General features: G+C 53.3%; 1 protein-coding gene across 3 annotated transcripts in view; it reads left to right on the top strand.

Annotated features, from left to right (window-relative positions):
• Nucleotides 1-20093, top strand: part of Mical2 (microtubule associated monooxygenase, calponin and LIM domain containing 2) — a 231139-nt gene that overhangs the window by 23584 nt on the left and 187462 nt on the right. The window contains exons 2-3 of one of the 3 annotated variants that reach the window (XM_023719407.1): nt 330-397; nt 9665-9723. Coding sequence is in view for 1 of the 3 variants with exons in the window: in XM_023719410.1 (XP_023575178.1) it covers nt 383-397 (15 nt within the window). In the remaining 2 variants the exon portion in view is untranslated. Of the gene's footprint in view, nt 1-329; nt 398-9664; nt 9724-19101; nt 19293-20093 lie in introns of those variants that run through there. The other 2 variants (XM_023719410.1, XM_023719408.1) reach the window with 2 other exon arrangements.

Genomic DNA, 20093 nt, shown 5'->3' on the forward strand with positions numbered 1-20093 from the left:
CAGCTCAGCCCACCAGGGGGCGGGGCCGGCTGGCATGTGGTGCTGGGGGATTGAACCGCGGTCCTTGATGCTTTGCCAAGCTTGTTCTATGTAGGTGCCTTAGACCACTGAGCCATCTCTCCAGCCCCTCAGGAGTCTTTCTTCACAGGCAAAACTTGGAGCACAGCAGAGCACTCTGTCCATTTCAAGTGCTGCTATGAGACAAGGTGCCCAAAATAATGTATTTAGGAGACTCAGTGCCATGGAAGACCCTCTTGGAAGGGAGAAGACAGAAGGCTGGAATGTTGGATCATGAACCTGATATTAATCGTAGCCTCTTGTTTTTATAGGAACATGGTAACCCGTGCAGGACTCTTCCTGAAGGAAGACTTCAGCGCCTGTGATGCCTGAAAATCACGTAAGTCACAGTGGTGGGACTCCTTTATGCGCTGGGTGGTGTGGGAGCTCTTAGACTCTTTCTTCAAGCCCAGGTGCTCTGTGGGCAGTGACTTCAATGCCTCCCAGGCTACTGGGCCAAGATTTGCAAATGCAATTCCATTCTGAGAAGAGCCCTGGTTAGGGCTTTGTGTACCTTCCAAGCTCCATGCAGGTCTAGGGTCTGAAAGGCTTGGTGCAGGCGGACACGGGCAATAGCCTTGTTTGTTTGTGGCCCCTCAGGAGCTGAGGTAAGAGCCTTCCCTCTGCTGCCTCCTGGATCCACTGCTTGTCCCTTCTACTCCGTCCCCTCCAGTGTTGCTGAAGAGCCTCCTCAGGATGCAAGTGACTAGCCCTGGTGGTCTTCAAGGCCCCATCCCATTGGAGCCCAGCCACACTCTTCTGCCTCTGGTCTGTGCCCTGGTTCGAGACCCACCGTTCTGGAGCACGTTGCCATGGCAAAGACACAGTGTTCCCTCTGGGGAGCCTCCCTCACCTCCCCAGATGAGGTTGGCGCCCTGTAGCGCTTCGCTGCCCCTCAGATATACCATTCTCTGAGCCAAGGTGGCTTCCATTGCCCACCAGGGACCACCCTCCAGTCTTCCTGTCTGGGCCTGGCAACCCCTCCTGGCTGGCACGGTCCCTGTGATGCTGCCATAAGGTCAACAGCTCTTTGTTGACTAAAGGAATCTGAATCCCAAGTTAGGCCAGGACTTTGTGGTCCACGAAACCATCTCCGAGCCAGTGTCTCACATAGCCTTGAATCCTGGGAGTGGCAGTTGCAGTACCCCCTGCTTCCTACTTTACAGACACAGAGATAGGCTGGGAGCAGCCAAAAAACTTGCTCCCAGCTTTTGGTTAATTAGGACCAGGCCTCATGTCCTTTGTGTCCCAGGCTGGCCTAGTTTCTGTGAACTTTATAATTAGAGAGGCTATTGAGAACAACCCTTTCATTACCAAGCAGGGAAACTGAGGCCTGGCCTGAAGAGACTTTCTCAAGTTTGCAGAACTCCCTGGAGTCAGATGGGCAATGGGAATACAGGCCCTGGGCTTCACTTCTGGGCTTCTTTCCCCTCCCCTTCCTTCTGCTGTGCCTCCCTTCTGCACACAGTAACCTGAGAACGTTCTAAAGCCGTTAAGTTTGCACTTTCAGGAGGTGAAGAACTTACAAAATGCCCTGAGCTGGGGGAAGCGCAGAGGGCCGGACACTTAACCCCTCCATAGGTGCCCTGGGACGGTGGGCAGGAGTAGGCATCTCAGGATCTCAGTGCGGTTGCAGGAGGAAGAAAGGTGAGGGTCAAGGAGAGAACCAGGACCAACCCAAGAGGCTAGGACGTGGGGATATTTGGTGGCATGAGTTTACTCTTAGAGGCTGACCTGGCAGGTGCTGAGGACCCAAACGGAACCAGGATGAGAGGAATTTGCCGGACCTACGAATAGGATTCTTAGCATCTAGAGAAGTCCTGGGAAGGAGGCCCGCATGGCCGTCTCTCCCCGCTGAGCAGTCCCTGCTCTGTGCTGCAGAAACCCCACATTAAGGAGGCATGCTTGCAGTAGGTGACATGTGCTGGGAGGGGTCGGCTGGCTCAGCCCTGCTGTGCACGGATGAATTCATTCTGTTTCTGATGGGGCGTGTGTCCAGCTGTTTCCTCCCCCCGTGGATCTGGGATTTCTTCCGACTCATTCCTGCATCGAGGCTTGACCCAGGGCCAGGAGGGTCTCAATGTGAACTCCACCCCTTCCTTCCTGCTCTCAGGCACAGACTGAAGACCAGACCTATGCCCAGCGCTGTCTCCTTTGGCAAGCTGAAACACACAATTTTCCCAAATTACAGAGAATGTGATGTTGGCCAAATAGGTACCTCGGATTGCTTTGCAAAACATGACCACATTATGCGCTTCTCTAGGGCAGGGAAAGTGTGTTGTATTATGTCATTATTGTTTAAGCCTTGCATTTACATTGCGCTTCATGTTTGGTAAAGATCATTTCATCTTCATGATTGGGCAGGTAGATGATTCACTCCCATTTTCCAGATGAAAAATTGGCCTTAAACAAGCTGAAGCCTGCCCAGGGTAATGGCACTAAAGGCTGAACTGAGGTGCCAGTCAGGCCCTCTGCTTATAAATTCCATGGTCTCTTTCCTCTATGAAATCTAACCATATGTAAGTCACTGGAGGGGCTGGAATGCACAAGGTGCTTGATACATAGTTGTTGAATGAGTGAACTTTGGCTCCTCCTCCTTCCTCTTCCCCCTCCTCTTTCTTCCCCTTGTTCTTCTGCACCATAAATGGATTCTTTCTGGCAGTAAAGAGGTCCTGGCCCTGTGAAGTAATTGAGTTTCTGGCCGTGATAAGGAACCAGTGAGCTGTCTTCTCACGCAGCCTTACTGCAGGGAACTGGGTCAGACCCACTAAATAATTAATCCCTTGACTCTTTTCCTCATAGCCGCCTCCTCCTTCTCCTCATGCCGAGATGGTCTGTCCGACCTGGAGCTTATGAGGTCCCCAGAAGAGGCAGACCCTGTTGTTTGTCATTATTAAACCTTCAGATGTCTCATTGAATTGCCCACCATAAGACTCTTGCCCTAAAGAGGCCAGCCTTCTATTGGGTTAATTTGATCTTCTCTTTGTGCCGCCCTTCCCCCATCAGTGATCTCTAGATTAAGGGAGAGCAACAGCTGTGGTGATTTTATCTGTTCTAGAAGCAGAGACCTACCTCTCCCTTCTCACTGACCTCTGAGCTTCCCAAGATTTCGTGGCAAGGGTTAGAGGAGAAGAAAAGAAATAATACTATGTGAGGAAGGACTGTGTGGAGCGGGGGAGGCTGTTATCCTCACATCTGTTGGCCTGCCCTGCCCATAAGTGACACACGGGTCATGTTTCTTAAAGTCTACATAGGATCTGCTGACCTTATTAGACTCTTGAGGTCAGTGGAGTTGAGTGGAAAAAGGAGCAAGCTGAGATCCACAGGGTCCTGTTCCACGTTAGCTGTCCACACTGTGGGTAGGTAGTCCCAGGCAAGTCATGGAACTCCTTCCAGATGTCTTGATAAGGACATAGGGAAGCTTGGGTGGCATCTTAAAGAAGCCTCCTAGGCTTGGGTGGTCCTCCATGCTCACTTTGAGTTTGTCCCCACAATCCCTACAGTCACTTCCTCCTCACGTGGCCAGAGCTTGTGCTGTCCTGTGTAGCTCTGCCTACCCCCACGCCCCTGGGCATATGGCAGCACACGGATAAGGACAGCCCACTGCCACCCTCAGCTCCTGCCAGCGGCGTGGAAGACGTCTAACTCTGCAGGAGTTTTGGTGACCTGAAGAGCAGAGATTAGTTGGTCTAAGAGGGGAGTAGCATTATCGAGTGCTGGGACACCCCCACTCTTGGTGCTCCCAGGTTCCTAGACTCTGCTGAGTATTACTCAAAGGGTGGTAGGTGTGTCAGGAGTATGTCCACAGCCACTGCCAGTCTGTGGCCCAGGGGACCAGGCGCTGTGGAGTAAGGACAGCACGTGGGTAGAGGCTGCTCGCTGAGGGACAGGAGACACCTTCCTCAGCTAACTCAGACAGGGGAAGGGTTGTGGTAGGTGGATTTGTCACTGCAGTTTACAGTTGCAGAGTGTGACAGCCGAGAGAACTAGTTGTCTAATCCAGTGCTCTGTTATGAGTGAAGTCAGGGGCATGATTTAAGCAAAAGCATAGAAGGCCAATGGCAGAGGTGAGGTGAGAGCCGAACTCCCGCGCCCAGAGGGCTTTCCCCAGCACCACAGTGCCTCCTCACAGGGCTCCCTGCCACGCCTTCCACGGCTCCCTTTGACCCTGAACTTGGACTTCTAAGGTGTTAGCAGGGCCTCCACCTTGCCATTTATCAAGGCCTCATAAAACCTGGGCGCAGCAGCATGGCCAGAGAGGCCAAGCTGCTTCTGGTGCCTTGTGCTGGGTGCCTGGCAGTGCCCAGTCAGCACGACCCTTTAACGGCAGTCTTGTGACAGCTCAGGACAGGAAGTGAGGGGGCTAAAGCCCGATCTTGGCACTGTTTCCATTCAGATAACCGTGGCTTGGCTTTACTGCCAAGCACACTTGTTCTGAGGGCGGGGACTGGGGGCAGCTTGCTCTCTCTTGCTCAAAGAGCAGCTGGCTGCCCCTTGTCTCTGTTGATGACACATGAGCTGGATAGAAGCCACTCACCTTGTTCTGTGGATGCCTTTTGCCTCCACGTTTTCTACTGAGCTCAAGGTTTTGTGTGTTGGGCTGTATCTGCTGGGCAGGTGCTGGGTTTGTATATGTGACCTTTTTCCTTATGGGAGGCCTTGGAGAGGTATACAAGGCTGTTCACACAGAGGAAGAAATGGGCGAAGATCTAAGTAACTAACTTACCCACAAGGGCCAGGGCTCTGGCACAGCGTGTCTGATTCCAAACACCTCCTCTGTTTCATGTTTCACTGGGCTTCTCTGCACAGGGAAGGAAGGACTGGGGAACAGGAGGCCACACACTGATGGAAGCTTCCAGCGTTCAGAATGGTCCTTCTGAGCACCAGCCCTAGGCTTGGTTCTGCGCTTGCAAGGTTGAATAAGATGCAATCCCTTGACTCCCAGGAGCAGGAGGCCTGCCTGGTAGTGGGCCAGATGTCTATAGTCACCGCCATCTGAGTGTCACCATAGAGAGATACCCCTGGGGCTCTGGAAGTACTGGGAAGAGGACAGCAGCCAGGGAGCGCCGCGCCACAGTGGTGCACGGGGCTCATGTTGAAGCCTGACCGTGAGAGCGCACGCAGAGAAAGGAGGTGGAAGATTCTGCAGGGAAAAGGTCTGGGGTGAGAACGGGCCTGACTCAGTGTCTGGGAGGAGAGGTGTGCGCGTTTCCCTCTTAGATGAGAGCACACCGAGTGGAACATGCAGTCGAGAGGTGGCTGTGCGAAGAAGAGGGGGCTTGGGGCCCAACTGGGTGAGGCCTTGCCAAACACTCACCTCTGTGTGAGCCTCGTGGAAGGAAAGACCAGTAGACAGAACAGATCCCCCAGCTGGAAGTTCTCCAGGCATCTGAAGTACGGTGTGCATGCGTGCAGGCTTGTTTTCAGTTTGGGTCCGTTTCCTGTATTTTGCTCTCAGGTAACAGTGGAGGTGATGTTGGTGGGGCTGAGGGAGTGCGGTGGGACGAAGCTACATGGACAATGCGTACTTAAAATGGCTCGGATTCCTCTGGCCAAATAAGCAGATAGTAAACACCCTTGCGAGTTCCAGTGCGGACTGTCTCCCCAGGGATGGTTTTGCATTCCAGACGGGGCCTCGCAGAGCTTCTGCAGGAGCTGGGGGCGTCGAGGTGCGACAGCTACTTCAAGAATAAAGGAATGCTAAAAAATACAGCTGTTTTTAAGGATGATACTTGCAAGGCAAAAGCAACCAGGAAGTAGTTTATTTGTTATAGGGCTGACCAGATTTTTTTTTTTTATGTCATATCTTTAGAAAGGAAAGGAGACTGGTAGAGAGAGAGCCTTCCAGGAGCTCTTGTCTTCTGGGCCGGCTGTACCCTCTTTAATGAATACCTTGCTGAGATCATCCAAGGAAATCAGCTTTGCAGTCTGAGTTGCCCTTCATGGAGAGGAAAAGACCAGTCAGCCAGAGGGATCTGAAGTCAGAGATAGCTTCTTGGTTTCCTATCAATAGCCCACACTCGTAGCCTGTGGATATCATGTTTATGAAGAAAGAGAAAGTCCTTCCGGGGACAGCACACTTACCCTAATGAGTGGTTTTCACAGCACGGGCCCAGATACCAAAGGAAGCATCCAGCGTCTCCACTCCGCCAGCAGGCCGCAGTGCGCTGTGGGGTGGGAGACACACCCTTCCACCCTTCCACCCTCGCCAGCTTAGTCACGCCCTCTGGTCCTCTCCTGGCTGTAGGCTGCGGGAGTCTGCAGTCAGGGAGGGGCACGCTGACCGGGTGAGTGGTCAAGGCTCTTGGCGGGACCAGAGTGTGTGTCCCAGCATCTTGAGCTCTGGGGCCTTGGCCTCTGAGTGTCCCCAGGAGACTTGGGGTCCTGAGCCCTGCACCTCCCACGTAGCCTCTCCACAGACTCATTGGTACTGTGGAGTGAGCAAGTGTTGCCAGACTTTCACATCCCAGTGCTTGTGCACCCTGTGCCGCAGCAGGAGATATCTTCCTCCTCCTCAGAAGTGGATTGTAGTCTAGGGATGGGTTCTGTCCTGTCTGATCGGGCAGCCTTTCTGCATTTACTGTGTGGAACCTTCCTGGGCTCCACAGACCCTTTGGAAAGGCAGTTCTCAGGAGACCTCTGTTTCTCTGCACACCAAGTAGCAGTCGGCGCTGTCTTCATCTTTTCCTTCTGCTCAGACCCCTGAAGCGCCTACGGATAGGTAGCAGCACAGTTTCTGTGGGCAGAGCGCGCCTCTGGGCCCTGCTGAAGAGAAGAGGATGCTCTCAGAGCTGGCCGCCCCACCAGGGTCTGCTCGCTCTCCTGAGGCTTCATCCAGGAACTGCTAGGCTGAGCTCACACAGCACACTGCCTGGTGCATGGTCATCCTTGTGTGTACAATGGAAATGTGAATGAGCACCAAATAATTCCTTCTGCCTCCTAGCGGAAGCCAGCAGGCCTAGACTGGGTTGCATACCCGCTCTCCCCAGGATCCAGCATACACTTCAGAAAAGACCAGAGGGAGTCGTGATAAAGCTATCTCCCGGGAGGGCCTGGGGGAGGGCCACTGACCTTGGACCCAAGCCACAGCAAGACTGAGTCCCATTTTCATGGTTTAAACAGACAAAGGTCAGGAGCAGCACCGAGCCACTGGGAGTGGTGGCCCTCACAGGGTGAGGTAGAGTCGGTGCCCACAACTTATGCTTGCCCAGCCCAGCCCAGCCCTGCTGGCCCAAGTGCGCCCCCACTCTTGGATGTGTCCCAGAGCCTCCTGTGCACATCCTCGCTTTGTCGCACCGCCTCTCTGAAGCACTGGGCAGTGCATCTACATGCTAGCCCCTGACTCCTCCATGTGTCGACACGGTGGCAGCTGTGGCCAGCCCGTCAGTCCTTTGTGACTCAGCCAGGGCCCGCCCGTCCATGCAGGTGGACACGCCTGCTCGTAAAGGCTTTCAGCCACTTACAGGTCCTTGTATGGGGACTAGGGCGAGGGTGCGGCACACTGGACTGCTGGCCAGGTGGAGAGCTTGATGGAAAGAACAGACCAACAGCTCCTTCCCCGGCTTCGGCACGTTCACACAGAACCCAGCTGACTGCTGGGATCCAGGAAGGTATTAATTACATCATTAATAACCATAATAACAAAAACAACAAAGCCTTATGTAATTACACATCTGGAAATGAATCCCCAAATTAAAGATCCATAGTCCAATTAAAACACCTAGATGTGGAAGCAGGTCTGTCCTTCTCGAAGTACATACTTACTGATAAACATTTATTAATTTGCTTATTCATTCATCAAATCTCTGCCACCTTGCTACTGGCTGCAAAAAGAACACTGGTACTGGGATTCCAAAGATAAAATTCAGTGGACAGTTCACCAGTGAGTGAATTTGTCCATAAAGCAAATAGTTCAAAAGGCTGAGTTATATGAATCTTGAGTATTGACTGAGTATCAGCTGATTCCCTAGAGCTGAGATGTTCTGGGAAATAGAACCGACAAGACATTGGGCTTTTCCTTAAGAAGTTTAAACCTGGGTTATCTGGATAATATTAACACAGGAAAGATACTATGGGCTCAAGGTTCAGTGAAGCGCCTTGTCCTTGTCCCAAGGGACCCTTTATCTTCCCCCGCCGGACCACAGTTCTCAGGAAATGGGGAGGGGTGTGCCTGGTACCCACAGCCCGGCAAGGACCTCGTTAGGTGCTCAGCAAATGGAATGGCTGTGGTGGACGGTGCTGCCAGTGTCCAGACCTGGCTGCCGGACAGAATTCGCTGGAGTTGAAAGCGTTTCGCCTCTTAGATGTCAAGCTGCAGAAAATGTGCTAGCGAGTGGACACTGGACGCTGGAGATCCGCACACCTCCCAGTGACTCTGCAGTAGAGCTGGGCTTAGTGGCCTCTGGCCTAGAAGTCAGGAGTCAGGAGAAAGTAGGGGAATGAGCCGTGGGCCAGCGGGGAGGAGGCTTTGCTCCTGTCCATCCCACCCTAGACAGCCTGCCTGGGAGCCCCTCTGCAGCTCTCAGGGACTCCATCTCCCAACTCCACTCTACACATCTTGGTGGTCGCCTCTGCTTCAGCTCTGGCTAGAGAATCAGAGAGCTTGATCTCCGAAGTAGACTGAGTGCCCTGTGAAGCACAGCACCTAGTAGGTCTCCAGTCAGTGCTGTGGCTGACTGCCTGAGACGTGAGCAGGCAGGAGAAGGAGAGCCGAGATTGCAGGTGCACACAGAGGCGGCAGCACAGGCGAGCTGCGAGCCTCTGGGAGCCCAGCTTGGCATAAGGAGGGTGGTGTTGGGGAAGAGCTGGGCAGCCTGCCTGGAAAGCGTGGACTTGTCCACGGGGTATAGGGGCTGTAAAGTCACGACTCAGGCCACCCCATAGCCTGCATTCCATGTAGTGTCCCTGATTTGGTTGGAACCACAAGCAGTCATTCCAAGCACCAAGCATGGATAGAGGCCCAGGCCCTAGACACGGGCTTGTGCCACTTCTGGCCTCTGAGAGCTCACAGTTCAGAGAGGCAAACACACCTGCAAGGAGGTCCACACAGCAGCATGTGGGGAAGCATTCTGCCAACGTCCGCAGAGCACAGTGCAGGCAAAGGTGTGAAGAAGGGGCAAAACAAATCTTCAAAGATGTACAGGCAAGGGAGAGCGCGACCTAGCCTGGCAACGTTGTCTTTCATCTTCAAGTAGCCCAGCTGGTCAGGACTCTCATTATCCCCACTTTATGGATGAGAAGACTGAGGTTCAAAGAGCTTAGGTCACCCATGCTGGCTCTCCCAGCTGGTAAAGGGTGGGTCGGGATTTGTGGCATGTGCTCTTGCCTCCAGCATCCAGACTGGGACCCATGAAATTCTGCTGCCATGGAGGCTTTAGCTCTACAGACAACTGGGCTTTCACCAAGTGACCAGGATCTAAGTGGGCACTCCAGACAGGGGACCAGTGCAAGCCAGGGCCCAGGGGCGATGTGTGGAGGAGTTCCGTCATCAGGGACCAGGAAGTGGTTCTGTAAGTCTGGAGGTCATGGGGCCGGGGAGTTGGACAGGAGGGGCTTCCGGAGCAGGTAGAGGCCAGATCATCAAAGCAGGCTGTGTTTGCTCCACTAGGACTTTGGAGGCAAACAACCCCACAGCTTGTCCGGGAGCTGCTGAAGGTCTGTGACCAAGTGAGTGTCCCTGACAGGATGATCTCTCTGGCTGTAGTTTGAGGACGAGGCTGGGACCTTGGAGGGAGGCGAATGTGGAGACAGGGCAGCATTGATGAGGAGCACTGTGAGTCCCAGTGTGAGTGGGTGGAGGCCTGGGCTACAGACAGGGATGGGAGCCAGGGGACGTGGCTACGAGGAGGCAGGACCTGGTGACCCGCCAGCTCTGCCAGATGAGGGGAATGGGGAGGAGACCTTCGACTCCAGAAGTTTGGCGCCAGAGTCTGGTGCAGATGGAGTTGCTCATGGGGTGGGGCTGCCGGAAATGGGAGAGATGTGGGCGAAGGTGGATGGGCCACCTGACAGGTCTGCATTGGAGAGCCAGGAGGTGTCAGATGGCAGATGACACATGGCCTGAAATGCAGTGGAGAGGAGCTTGCGGGAGCTAAAGCTTGGCAGGTCATCAGGCTGCGGGCATGGTGGAACTGGCTGAGGTTCTGGAGCCCACAAAGACCACCAGTGCAGAGACCACCAGCAGGATAAGGCCTAGTAAGTGGCAACTGGTTTTAGAAGAGTGGGTGTGGACATTGGGCCTGATGCAAGAAGTCAGACTGTGGCAGCGGAAGGTGACAGGAGTGGAGGATGAGGCCTCACAAGGATAGACCACTCTTTTGGAGACTTTGACTATAAAGGGGAAGAGAAGAGAGTGTGATTTTTTTTTTTTTTCTCTCCAGTAAAAGTAAATGTGGATAAAATTGTGATCAAGTTTGTGTATGTTTTGGGAGTGCCTTTGTATTGATAAATTGACAAAGTAGAAAACAACCAAAAACTTGTTAAGCATGCATCTGTTAGGGGAAGAGGTCCAAGATGCGATCAGGTGGCCCCACTGTTCCAGACTGGGGGTTCCTTTGGAGGACAGGTGATCAGACCCTGCTGGGTGGGAGTGGCTTGTGGTGGGGACGGCTTCCGGCCACTGAAGCCTCTCAGATGTGATGCTGTGGACACAGTAAACAGCTGTCAGGACAAACCCTTTCCAAGCTTACTTTTTAAAAATTTATTTATTTTATTTTTATATTTTGGGAAGGGTCTGCAGGGTGTTTAGGGTCTCACTTCTAGATCGGACTTGTAGTGATCCGCCTGTTTACAGCCTCCCAAGAGCTGGGATTACAGGCGCATGCCACCTCCGAGCTCACTTCGTCATGAGCTCTGCACCCGCCCCAGCATCGCTCCACATCTTTACCCTTAGTGGCAAGAAGAGTCAAGTCCTTGAGGCCTAATTTGCATGTCCCAGATAGAGTACCATTCGGGCTCGAAGGTCACTCTATGGGAGACTCGGTGCAAAGCATGCTTCCAGCTGTCCAGCCTGGAGTGGAAAGTCGGCTGAAGAGACGCGAGCCCTGCAGCCCCCACTCTCCACATGAGACCCCAGCCTACCTGCATTGGGCTTGGCCTGCTGGGGGGCAGTGGTGCGGTCATCCCCATGCTGATCCCCACCATGCCCACCTGTGAGCCCTGTGTGCGAGGGACCCCTCCTCCTGTTTGCACATGCTGTGTCACTTATCCAGGCCTCCAGGGTGGGCATTAGAGACCCCTGTTCTTCCCACCATGTCGGAAGGGCTTACAGGGCTCTGGGAGCATGTGGGCTGCTCCCGCTCCTGTCTCATGCCATTGGCAGGGTGTGTCTGTGCCCTGTGCGATCTGGGTTGTCGCTGGGTACCATGCAGCTGTTCCAGGGTATTGGGATCTCCATGGAATACAAGACATAAAATGACCATGATAGCTGTTATTGGAAGTTGACCAATCATAATGGCTTTATAACTAGAATGCAGATTCCCACATGACCAAACTCCTTACTGGAGGGAGGTGCCTTCTGACTTGGGCCATGTGGCGTGCCTGCCATGGGCACCTCCTTTATACTTTAAGGAGATAGTTGCTGCCTAACAGACCGACTGTTGGTTCTCAGCAGCTTCCCCCACTATATGTTTATTTCTCACCTATGTAGACCAAAACATGTGTCTGGTTCTAAGGTTTCCCTCCATGTGGGCATGCAAGGGACCTGGCTCCTTCCTCCCTGGGGCTTTGCTGTCCTTGCTATGTGTTTCTAAGGCCATAGCCCTTGAGAGGAAGAACAAACACAGAGGATCTTATGGCTCAGTCTTCCAAGGGGCATAAAAATCCCCTGCTCATGTTCCATGACCTATAACTTGGTCACCTGGGGTCTCACAACCACAAGGGCCTGGGAAGGCTTGTTACCTGCAGCGCCCAGCATTTTGGAGTCTGATGCAAGAAGGGCAGACAGCATCATGAGTTAAAGGTCTACACCAAAGATCACATCCCCGATTTGGTATTCAGGGCTCTGACCACTTTGTGTGGGAGCAGGTTTGGAATGGTGGTTAAGGATGTGCCTCAAAACTCCAGCTGGGGCTTCTGAATCACAGATTCCCCACTTCTGGCCCTCTGACCTTGGGTAGGTTGCTGAATTTTCTAATTCTTTAAAAAATGGAGGGGCCAGGGAGATGGCTCAGTAGAATAAACGCTTCCCTGGTAAGGGTAAGGGCCTGAGTTCAATCCCTGGTTCTGCCAAAAAAATGGAGATGATGCTAGTATCTAACAATGCCTTGACTTGTGACGGTAGTTGATGACTTCAGTATACATAAAGCCTTTAACCTTGCTTGAGGATTCATAGGTGCTCATTAAATGTCAACAATGATTATTTCCCGACCATCATTCATTCATTCTTCCCTTTAGTGTACACTGTACCATATAGAGAAGGCTTTGGAAGCAGGGAAGTAAAATGCATGTCTTCACACAGCGTAACCAACTGTAATGGAGGTCAGCACGGGGCATTATGGGAACATGGGGGAGAAAGCCATCCCATTTAGGGGAATGCTGGGGTGGAGGGATGTAAGTTACACCTTAAGATGTGGAATAAAGGTGCTCGTGCCTGCATGCACAGAGTAGTAAATATAGTACATGATGGAGTCGACACTGCTTTCATAAGTGGGAAAGACTCTTCAGCCAACAGTCTGTTCTCCAAGGGAGTCAAAAGCCTTCATGGAGACTGCCCTTAAAGTTGACGTTAGTCAGTAAAAAAAAACTATGCCAGGCCCTGACTTGTGGGACAGCAACTTAACTGATAACCCAGCCATTGCTGGCACCACTCAAGCCAACAGTGCATCCCCCCTCCTGGCCTGGGACACCCGTCTTCAGGGAGCTATTGGGGAATCTGCTCACCACAGGGAAGAACCTTCTGTGCTTTTGAGGGATGGCAGGCAACAGTCATACAGCAAGGACCCCTGGACCCAAGGGTGGGGCGGCATTGTCCTAAGCAGGCAATGTACGGTAGCCCCTGGGGTCCAACACTGAGGAGCTGGGACCCAAACTTCTCTGGGATATAGGAGATTTCATGGGTGCCAGGTGCAGGGAGGATGGGTCAGTGTCAAGATCCTGGGGAAGGCAGGATGAAAAATAAAAAGTGTAATAAGCCAAGCTGTCTCACCAGCCCTGGCTTATTACACTTTAACTCCACACTATTTTGAAGTCATCTTCATTGTGTATGAGGCCACATATTCTGTACCCTGGCCTGAAGCAGCTTGTGCTGTTAGATGGGGGTTGTGGTGGTTTTATTTTGCACGCATTTTATTGTTGCTTTTGTGGTAAAACATGCATAACCTGAGCTTAACTGTTTCACCTCCAGGGGTGCAGTGCAGTGGCATCAAGCCCCCTTGCAGGGCTGTGTGGCCGTTGCTGCCCCCCATCCACAGGCTGTCAGCCCACAGTGCAGCCCAGCACCATTAAGTGCCGACTCCCTGCCCTCTCCCCAGCCCTGGCTGCACCACGCTGCTTTCTGTCACTGAAGTTGCTCGCCCTAGACCCTTCCCACTCTCCATTCCGAGACAGGCTGCCTTCGGGGAACTGGAATTTTGAGCTCACAGTTTTCCTAGGCATCCAGTGAGTTTTTGTTGTCTGATGCATTCTCTGTGTGGTGAGGTGTATGTTATTTTGGCAGCCAGATGCACAGGTTTGCCTGAGTAGGGGGGTTCACAGCGGGGACAGCCAGAGCTTGAGTGGAAGGTGCCGCCATCTCTAGGCTACGCTGCTGAGGGGAGCAGCACAGCTGCTTGCGGTGAGGTCTCCTAGGAGCCTAAGGTCCCTGTGGCCTGCAGAGCGGTGCTGCTGGGTGGGAACTTGGCCGCTCCCTGGTAGGGTTTGAGCTAACTCATTAGCGCAACATCAGGGCTTCTTTCATATCAGCGTGGCCTTTTCTTTCTTGGAGAAAATAGTGCTGCTACTGCTGCAGGGCTGGGCAGGCCTGGAGGTTGGGCCTGTGGGCACCTCCACTGCTGAGCTTTGTTGGGCTTGCAGGAGACAGTGTACAAGGCCCGCTGCCTGTGCAGAGAGCAGGCTTGGGGAGGGACTGGGAGCGGAGGGTGATAGGAGAGCCACGTGCACTCCAGGAGGGAAGCTGGAGGGATGTGGCTGAAAGCACTGGCTGGCCTTGATGGCTGGGCTGCACCCTGGCTTCTGAAGCCACAGCCCATGTCAGCTAGAGCTTTGGAGGCCGTGGAGCTCACTTGCTACAGTTTACACAGTGGCTTCAAAAGAGCCACACCATGTTGTTTCCGTGCCCGGTGGCTGAAAGCGTGCATTTTAGGCGAGATGGACCTGGGTTGTGTTCTCCTCGTGACCTGTGTGACCTCAAGGAAGCTGCACAGTCCCAGGCTGTTTGCCTGTCAGCCAAGCTTGGTCCGATGAGGTGCTGAAGGCACAGGGCCCGGCGCAGGTGCATCTGAAATACCTGGGTCCCGGGGCAGGGCCTGTGTCTTCAGGAGGGCCGTGGGCAGGGAGGGCTCCTGTGCCTGGCTGGAGCTCCTCGTCTCTCAAAGCGGTGGTGAGCTTTTCAGAACCTGAGTGCCCAAACTGCAACCCCAAGCCCACTTACTGCCAAGTGCCAACGCTACAATTAAACCTGAATACGTAAGCAGACATTCATACATTGAAGGAAAAACACAATAATAGCTTTCAGGGAGGCAAACAGCCAACATGGCATGTGTGCCCTAAGTTTGCCACACTGTCCTAGAAGCCCTAGGAGAGGCTGAGTGGGCCAGGCAGAGATTCGGAGCATAATGGAGGATAAGATCGATCCATCTATCTATCTATCTATCTATCTATCTATCTATCTATCTATCTATCTATCTATCTATCCATCCATCCATCCATCCATCCATCCATCCATCCATCCATCCACCCACCCACCCACCTACCTACCTACCTACCTATCTGGAAAGAGAGAGATACACACACATACACACACACACACACACACACAAACTTGTACACAATACCTAAAACCCACAGACACACATGCGTATACACACATATATGACATAACAGCCACATATGACAAAATTATAGTGAGTTACAGAGTAGGGAGATGAGCAGTTCTGAAATTACTTTGTTATGACTTAATTCTGATAGAGAGAGACGGATGGAGAGGGGAGAGGGGGAGGGGAGAGAGAGAGGAGAAAGGGGGAGAGAGAGAGAGAGAGAGACAGAGAGGCAGACAGGGACAGCAGCCCCCCTCAGGCCTTGGTAAGGACTCTGGGCATAATGCAGAGTACAGGTGCCTGGTGCACCCTGGGACCCCAGTGATGCTGACTGCCCTTCCTCCTTCCTTGAACTGTGCTTGGACCACTCTCAGTTGTCTCTGGTGCTAGGCCATGAGACACTGGAGAGCGGGGACTGATGCCCTGGGTCATCCTAGGGCCTGTCTCTGTGGCCAAGAGAGAAGGGACGGGGGTGGAGAAGTGCATGTGTGAGGTCCTGTCAGGCTGCACCAGTGGGGCCCACACCACATGGAGAGGAGGCTGGGACCTCAAATGTAGGAACCAGATGAACTCGGACTTTTAGTGGAGAGCCAGCAGAGAAGACCAGGGTCCACAGTGGACTTGGAGCCAGGGGTAACAGAGCAGGCATCCAGACGTTCGCTGCAGCCAGGACCTGGTTAAGACTCCCATGGTGAATGCATGCCCGAAGCCATCCTGGAGGGGCTGCAGCACGGCAAGCCACACATCAGGCAGCCTGCATGGAGAGGGCTTCCGCCTCCTGTGGCTGAGCTCACGTCCCAGAGGAAGCACAGGGCCCTTGGGGGACAAAGCTCCTCTCTCTAGGGAATGACTGAGAAGACTTCTTGAGCTCCCCTCCAGATGAGAGGAGTCAGGGTGCAGCAGGTGGTCCCAGGAGGTCATGCATTCTCCCTTATGGGGGTGACCAAGTTGGGCACCCCTGACTGGAAGGACACGGTGGCTCTTCTGGTCCCTTTATAATCCTGAGTTGCTCCTTTTGGCTTGAGTTGGCTTCCAAGTGTGCTGATAGATGGGAAGCCAGCAGAAAGAAGGGGTACTCCCTCCCATGCTACTCTCTGCAAAGATGCCGCAAGAGGCACTTCCGGCAGCCAGGCCCTGGCTGGCTCCGGCCCTTCTCAGTACAGGATCCAGTAGCCATGACTGAGTGGCTTCCATGTGTGAAGCTCAGAGCTGGAGCTGTTGGTCCTTTGCCTGAGGAGCATCCCTTTGCATTGCTGAGCCTACCCTGTGGCCTGTGGAGAAATCCTCCCCAGAGATGGTAGGTTTCAGTAGCGCAGCTGGCAGTGTCAGTGGCGAGAAGGTTTTTTCCTATGGTGCACTGAACTTCACCAACAGAGGTAGTCTGTGGGCTTTGAGGGTAGGCTGGAAGATTGAGCCTTTCTTTTGGGCCAAACTGCTGCTCTATGGGAAACTTCTGCCCAGTGTCCCCTTCTAGACCCCTTTGATTTTTTTTTTTTTTTTTATAGAACTCTGCCTTTTCCCCAAGACCTGGTCACGCTGCTGCCACTTGGCAGGTGGTAAGGTTCAAGGAAGGCGGAGGGTGTAACCGTTCTGAATGTGAGTGTGGTGGGAAAACAGGGCAGCAGGCCTGGTTCTCATTCTGAGAAGGATTCAGGGACTCAAACCATGGACTTGTCTCCCCGGTGCCACCAGTTGAGCCCATCACCCTTGCTGTCACCTGCAATTTGAGACTCCGAGTGTTAATTTGTAGTCGCCAGAGGCAGGGAAGGCAATTGCTTTGTGACTCATGAAGTCACATAGGCAGGCACAAACCACAAATAAGGGACTCCAGTTGGCAAAATCCAAACTGCTTCAAGGCTATTCTTGGAAGCTGCAGTATGACATCTTGTTGGGTTTTTTTTTTCCCCCAGAAAATGCAGAACCTTTCATATTTCTGGCTAGTTGATTCTGCTTCTATATCCAACTCCAAAAAGGCAGCATCTGGGTGCTAGGGGACAAGGAAGACCTCCTTAAGCGCCGGCCACTTGGAATCCTCTGAGGTAACTCTCTGGACTTTCCTCTCTAGGGTGCCCACCAAGGGTAGCACACCCCAGTTCTCTGGAAGCTCCGCCTTACTGAACCCTCAGAGTGCTAGGTCAGCCCTTCCGAGTTCAGGACCAACATCAGCCTATACCCTGTGCGTCTCCAGTTCACTCACTGCTACATCTATGCTGAATGATGTTCCCCACTTGCCATGGGAGAGCTTAAAACCCGGAAGCTTAGTGATCTGTCTAAGGCTCCATGGCTAGGAAGGGAGTTTGAACCCTGGCTTCCTGAATTGAAAGCTTTGTCCTCTGGTTTTAAAATGTATATAGTTTATTAAGTGGGGAAGGTCTCTAAGTAGCCATGCATTATGCTCGTTTCCCTTCCTGTTGGCCTGATGCTATTTAAGCCATGGACAGTGCTAGTGACCGCACAGCCACCTGCTATTGGGCACATCGTGTATCTGATCTCATTCATTGCACGGCGCTCTAGGAGCGGAGCAGGGTTGTCTCCATTTTGCAGATGAGAAAAACAGAAGCCAAGGCTGATCAGATAACTTGTAGAGCCCCACAGGCAGCTAGTGCTCTTGATCAGACTTAGCCAAATGTTCTGATGTTTTCCCACGAGGACAGCTCGCACCGTGGGTGTCAGCATCATCTTCGACTTCAGTTGGCCAGCCCCTTGTTGGGACGTGGCTGTTTGGGTCCCAGGAGGCAGGTCTGAGCCTGGCACGGGCTGCGGGGGTGGGTGTCCAAGGCTGCGCTTGTCTCTGCCCGTCGCCCAGCTCCCTGCACCTCCCCTTATCTCACCCCAGATAAGAGCTGGTTGCTGGGGCTCCCACGCCCACCTCAGCTCTTTGGCTCTTTCTGTGCAGGAGCCTTAAGATTAAGTTGTTCAAGTTTTCTCTGGAGAGAAGGAAGCGAGTTCTTCCAGTTTGTAAATTATTGTCTGGGAGTCAGATCTGGCTTGATACCTTTAAAATTGGTGTGTAATCTCAGACAAGGAGGAGGTGGCAACTCGGAGAGTTGATTTATAGAACATTTTTTTCAGTCGACTGCACCCCACATCCCCCTGCGGTCTGCCAGGGGGCGATGGGTCTGGCAGATGAGAGCCCATCAGTGGATGCTTCTTGGGGTCAGGCTCCACCCGCAGCTGTGTTTCTGTCTTCCTCTTATCATTATCATCTGTCTCTCATAAAAGAAGAGCAGGAGGCTTGGCACATGAGTGACCTGTACACAGCTGCATGGGCAGCGAGGGTCGAAGAGGAGCTTTGGACTGAGCTCTGTAGCTCTCCAATGTGCCACCCTCAGAGAAGGCTGCACATAGCACAGCCGGCAGGTGCGAGCGTCTGCTGGTCTCTGCCTCTGCTGTTCATGGAGGCCCTGATCTGGCTCCCTCCCTCCCGACAAGCTTTGGGAATGTTAACAGGCTTAGAGAGGCAGATGAGTCCACCATTGGTACCTGCTCCTGGGTGGCACATGGGGAAAGTTGAGATGCTGACGGTTGTGCCAGTGTTTATGCCAGGGTTGCCAAAGTCAGCATCGCAGACATTAGAGGAGCTGAGAGAGCATCTGTAAGGGAGTCTGTCTCGTCCGGGCCAGCAAGGCCAGCTCTCCCAGCCTGTGGAACTTGTTGAGTGGCATGGACCAGGTGGCCGGGTAGGGCCTGCTGGAGGACCTGGGCCTGACTCAGGTGTGCAGGCTGACGAGGCCTTGAGCAGGGGGTGTGTGCTGCTCAGTCTCCAGCCAGCCCAGCACTCTGCTGGAAGCTCCCCGGGACAGCAGGAGGGAGGGCAGGGTCCCTGTCTGACCTATCAGTGTCCCTTGACCTGGAGGGGACATGGCACAATCTGCCTTGGAATCTGCACATCCCTTGCACACCTTGTCAGGAACTCTGAACTGCGGACACCTTGAACTTACAGTCACTCTGCCCCACACTGGCCCTTTCCAGACTCCTGCCCCTGTCTGTCTGGTGTGTCATTGGCCTGGCATGTCCACTCCCCAGTCTTCTAGTGAAATCCTCCTCTTTCCTACAACTGCAGCTTTTCTATATTTCCCCCTTGATGGCTCTTCCGACCCCTTGAGGCTCTACGTGACTGGCTGCTCTGGGCTCCCTGCTCTTTGTTTGCAGTCCACTGGCCCACTGGCTGGCTGTCAGCTCTATTGTCCTTCCACCTTGCCTGACCTGTGTTGGCCACCTCTGTGTCCCCAGGACCTAGCACGAGGCCTGCCACTTGCTAAGGCGGGGTAATTGTTGCTGCATGAATGAGTGAGGGACTAAAATAAACAACATTCTCTGCTTTTAGCATTACAAAACCAGTGCATCCTGATGTGCCCTAGATAGCTAGCTGTCCTCATTCGGGGAGCACGATGCCATCCTGAGGGCCCCGCGCTCTGCATGCTTGCTGGCCTGCTCCTGCCTGGCCCTGTAGGGAGCTGTCTGCTGAACCCTCCTGTTCTCCTCTCAGATCAGCCCTTCCACTCCGACTTTCTTGAGCTGGCTTTGGATTCTGGAAAAACAGCAAGTGCTTTGGCAAATCAACTCTACTTTATTTTTGTTCCTTTGAAACCTAAATGACTTTCCTAAGAAATGCTTGAGGTTAGAGTGGTTCAGAGAAGGACTGTGGCCAGAACCCAGGCGAGCTATTTTCATGATGTGAAAGAACACGCATCCCAAGCTCCCCTCCAGAGCCCCAACATTTGCTCCACACAGCAGCCCGCCAGCTCACAAAACGCAGACTGCCGTCCTTGCCCATGTGTCCTCCTCCCCTGTGCCCCTGACTGGAAGAATGTGTGCTTCCCACAGAGCCTGGAAGCAGAGGGAAGTTTTGGGGAGTTGCCATTGTCACCTGTGCAGGGGAAATACCTTCCCTCTGGTGACAGTGAGAGAGCTTTTAAGATGTCAGGTCTAAAGGGCTGGCCAGATAGCTCAGTGGACTAAAGTGCCTGCTTAGGCAGATGCAGGGGCCAGGGTTCCATCCCAGGCATGCCATGCCAGTCCTGCCCCCGGGGAGTGCTGAGGTAGCTAATGAGACTGGTGGCG

The sequence above is a fragment of the Octodon degus genome, unplaced genomic scaffold, assembly GCF_000260255.1.
Source record: "Octodon degus isolate 3935 unplaced genomic scaffold, OctDeg1.0 scaffold00067, whole genome shotgun sequence".
In the NCBI taxonomy this organism is placed as follows: domain Eukaryota; kingdom Metazoa; phylum Chordata; class Mammalia; order Rodentia; family Octodontidae; genus Octodon; species Octodon degus.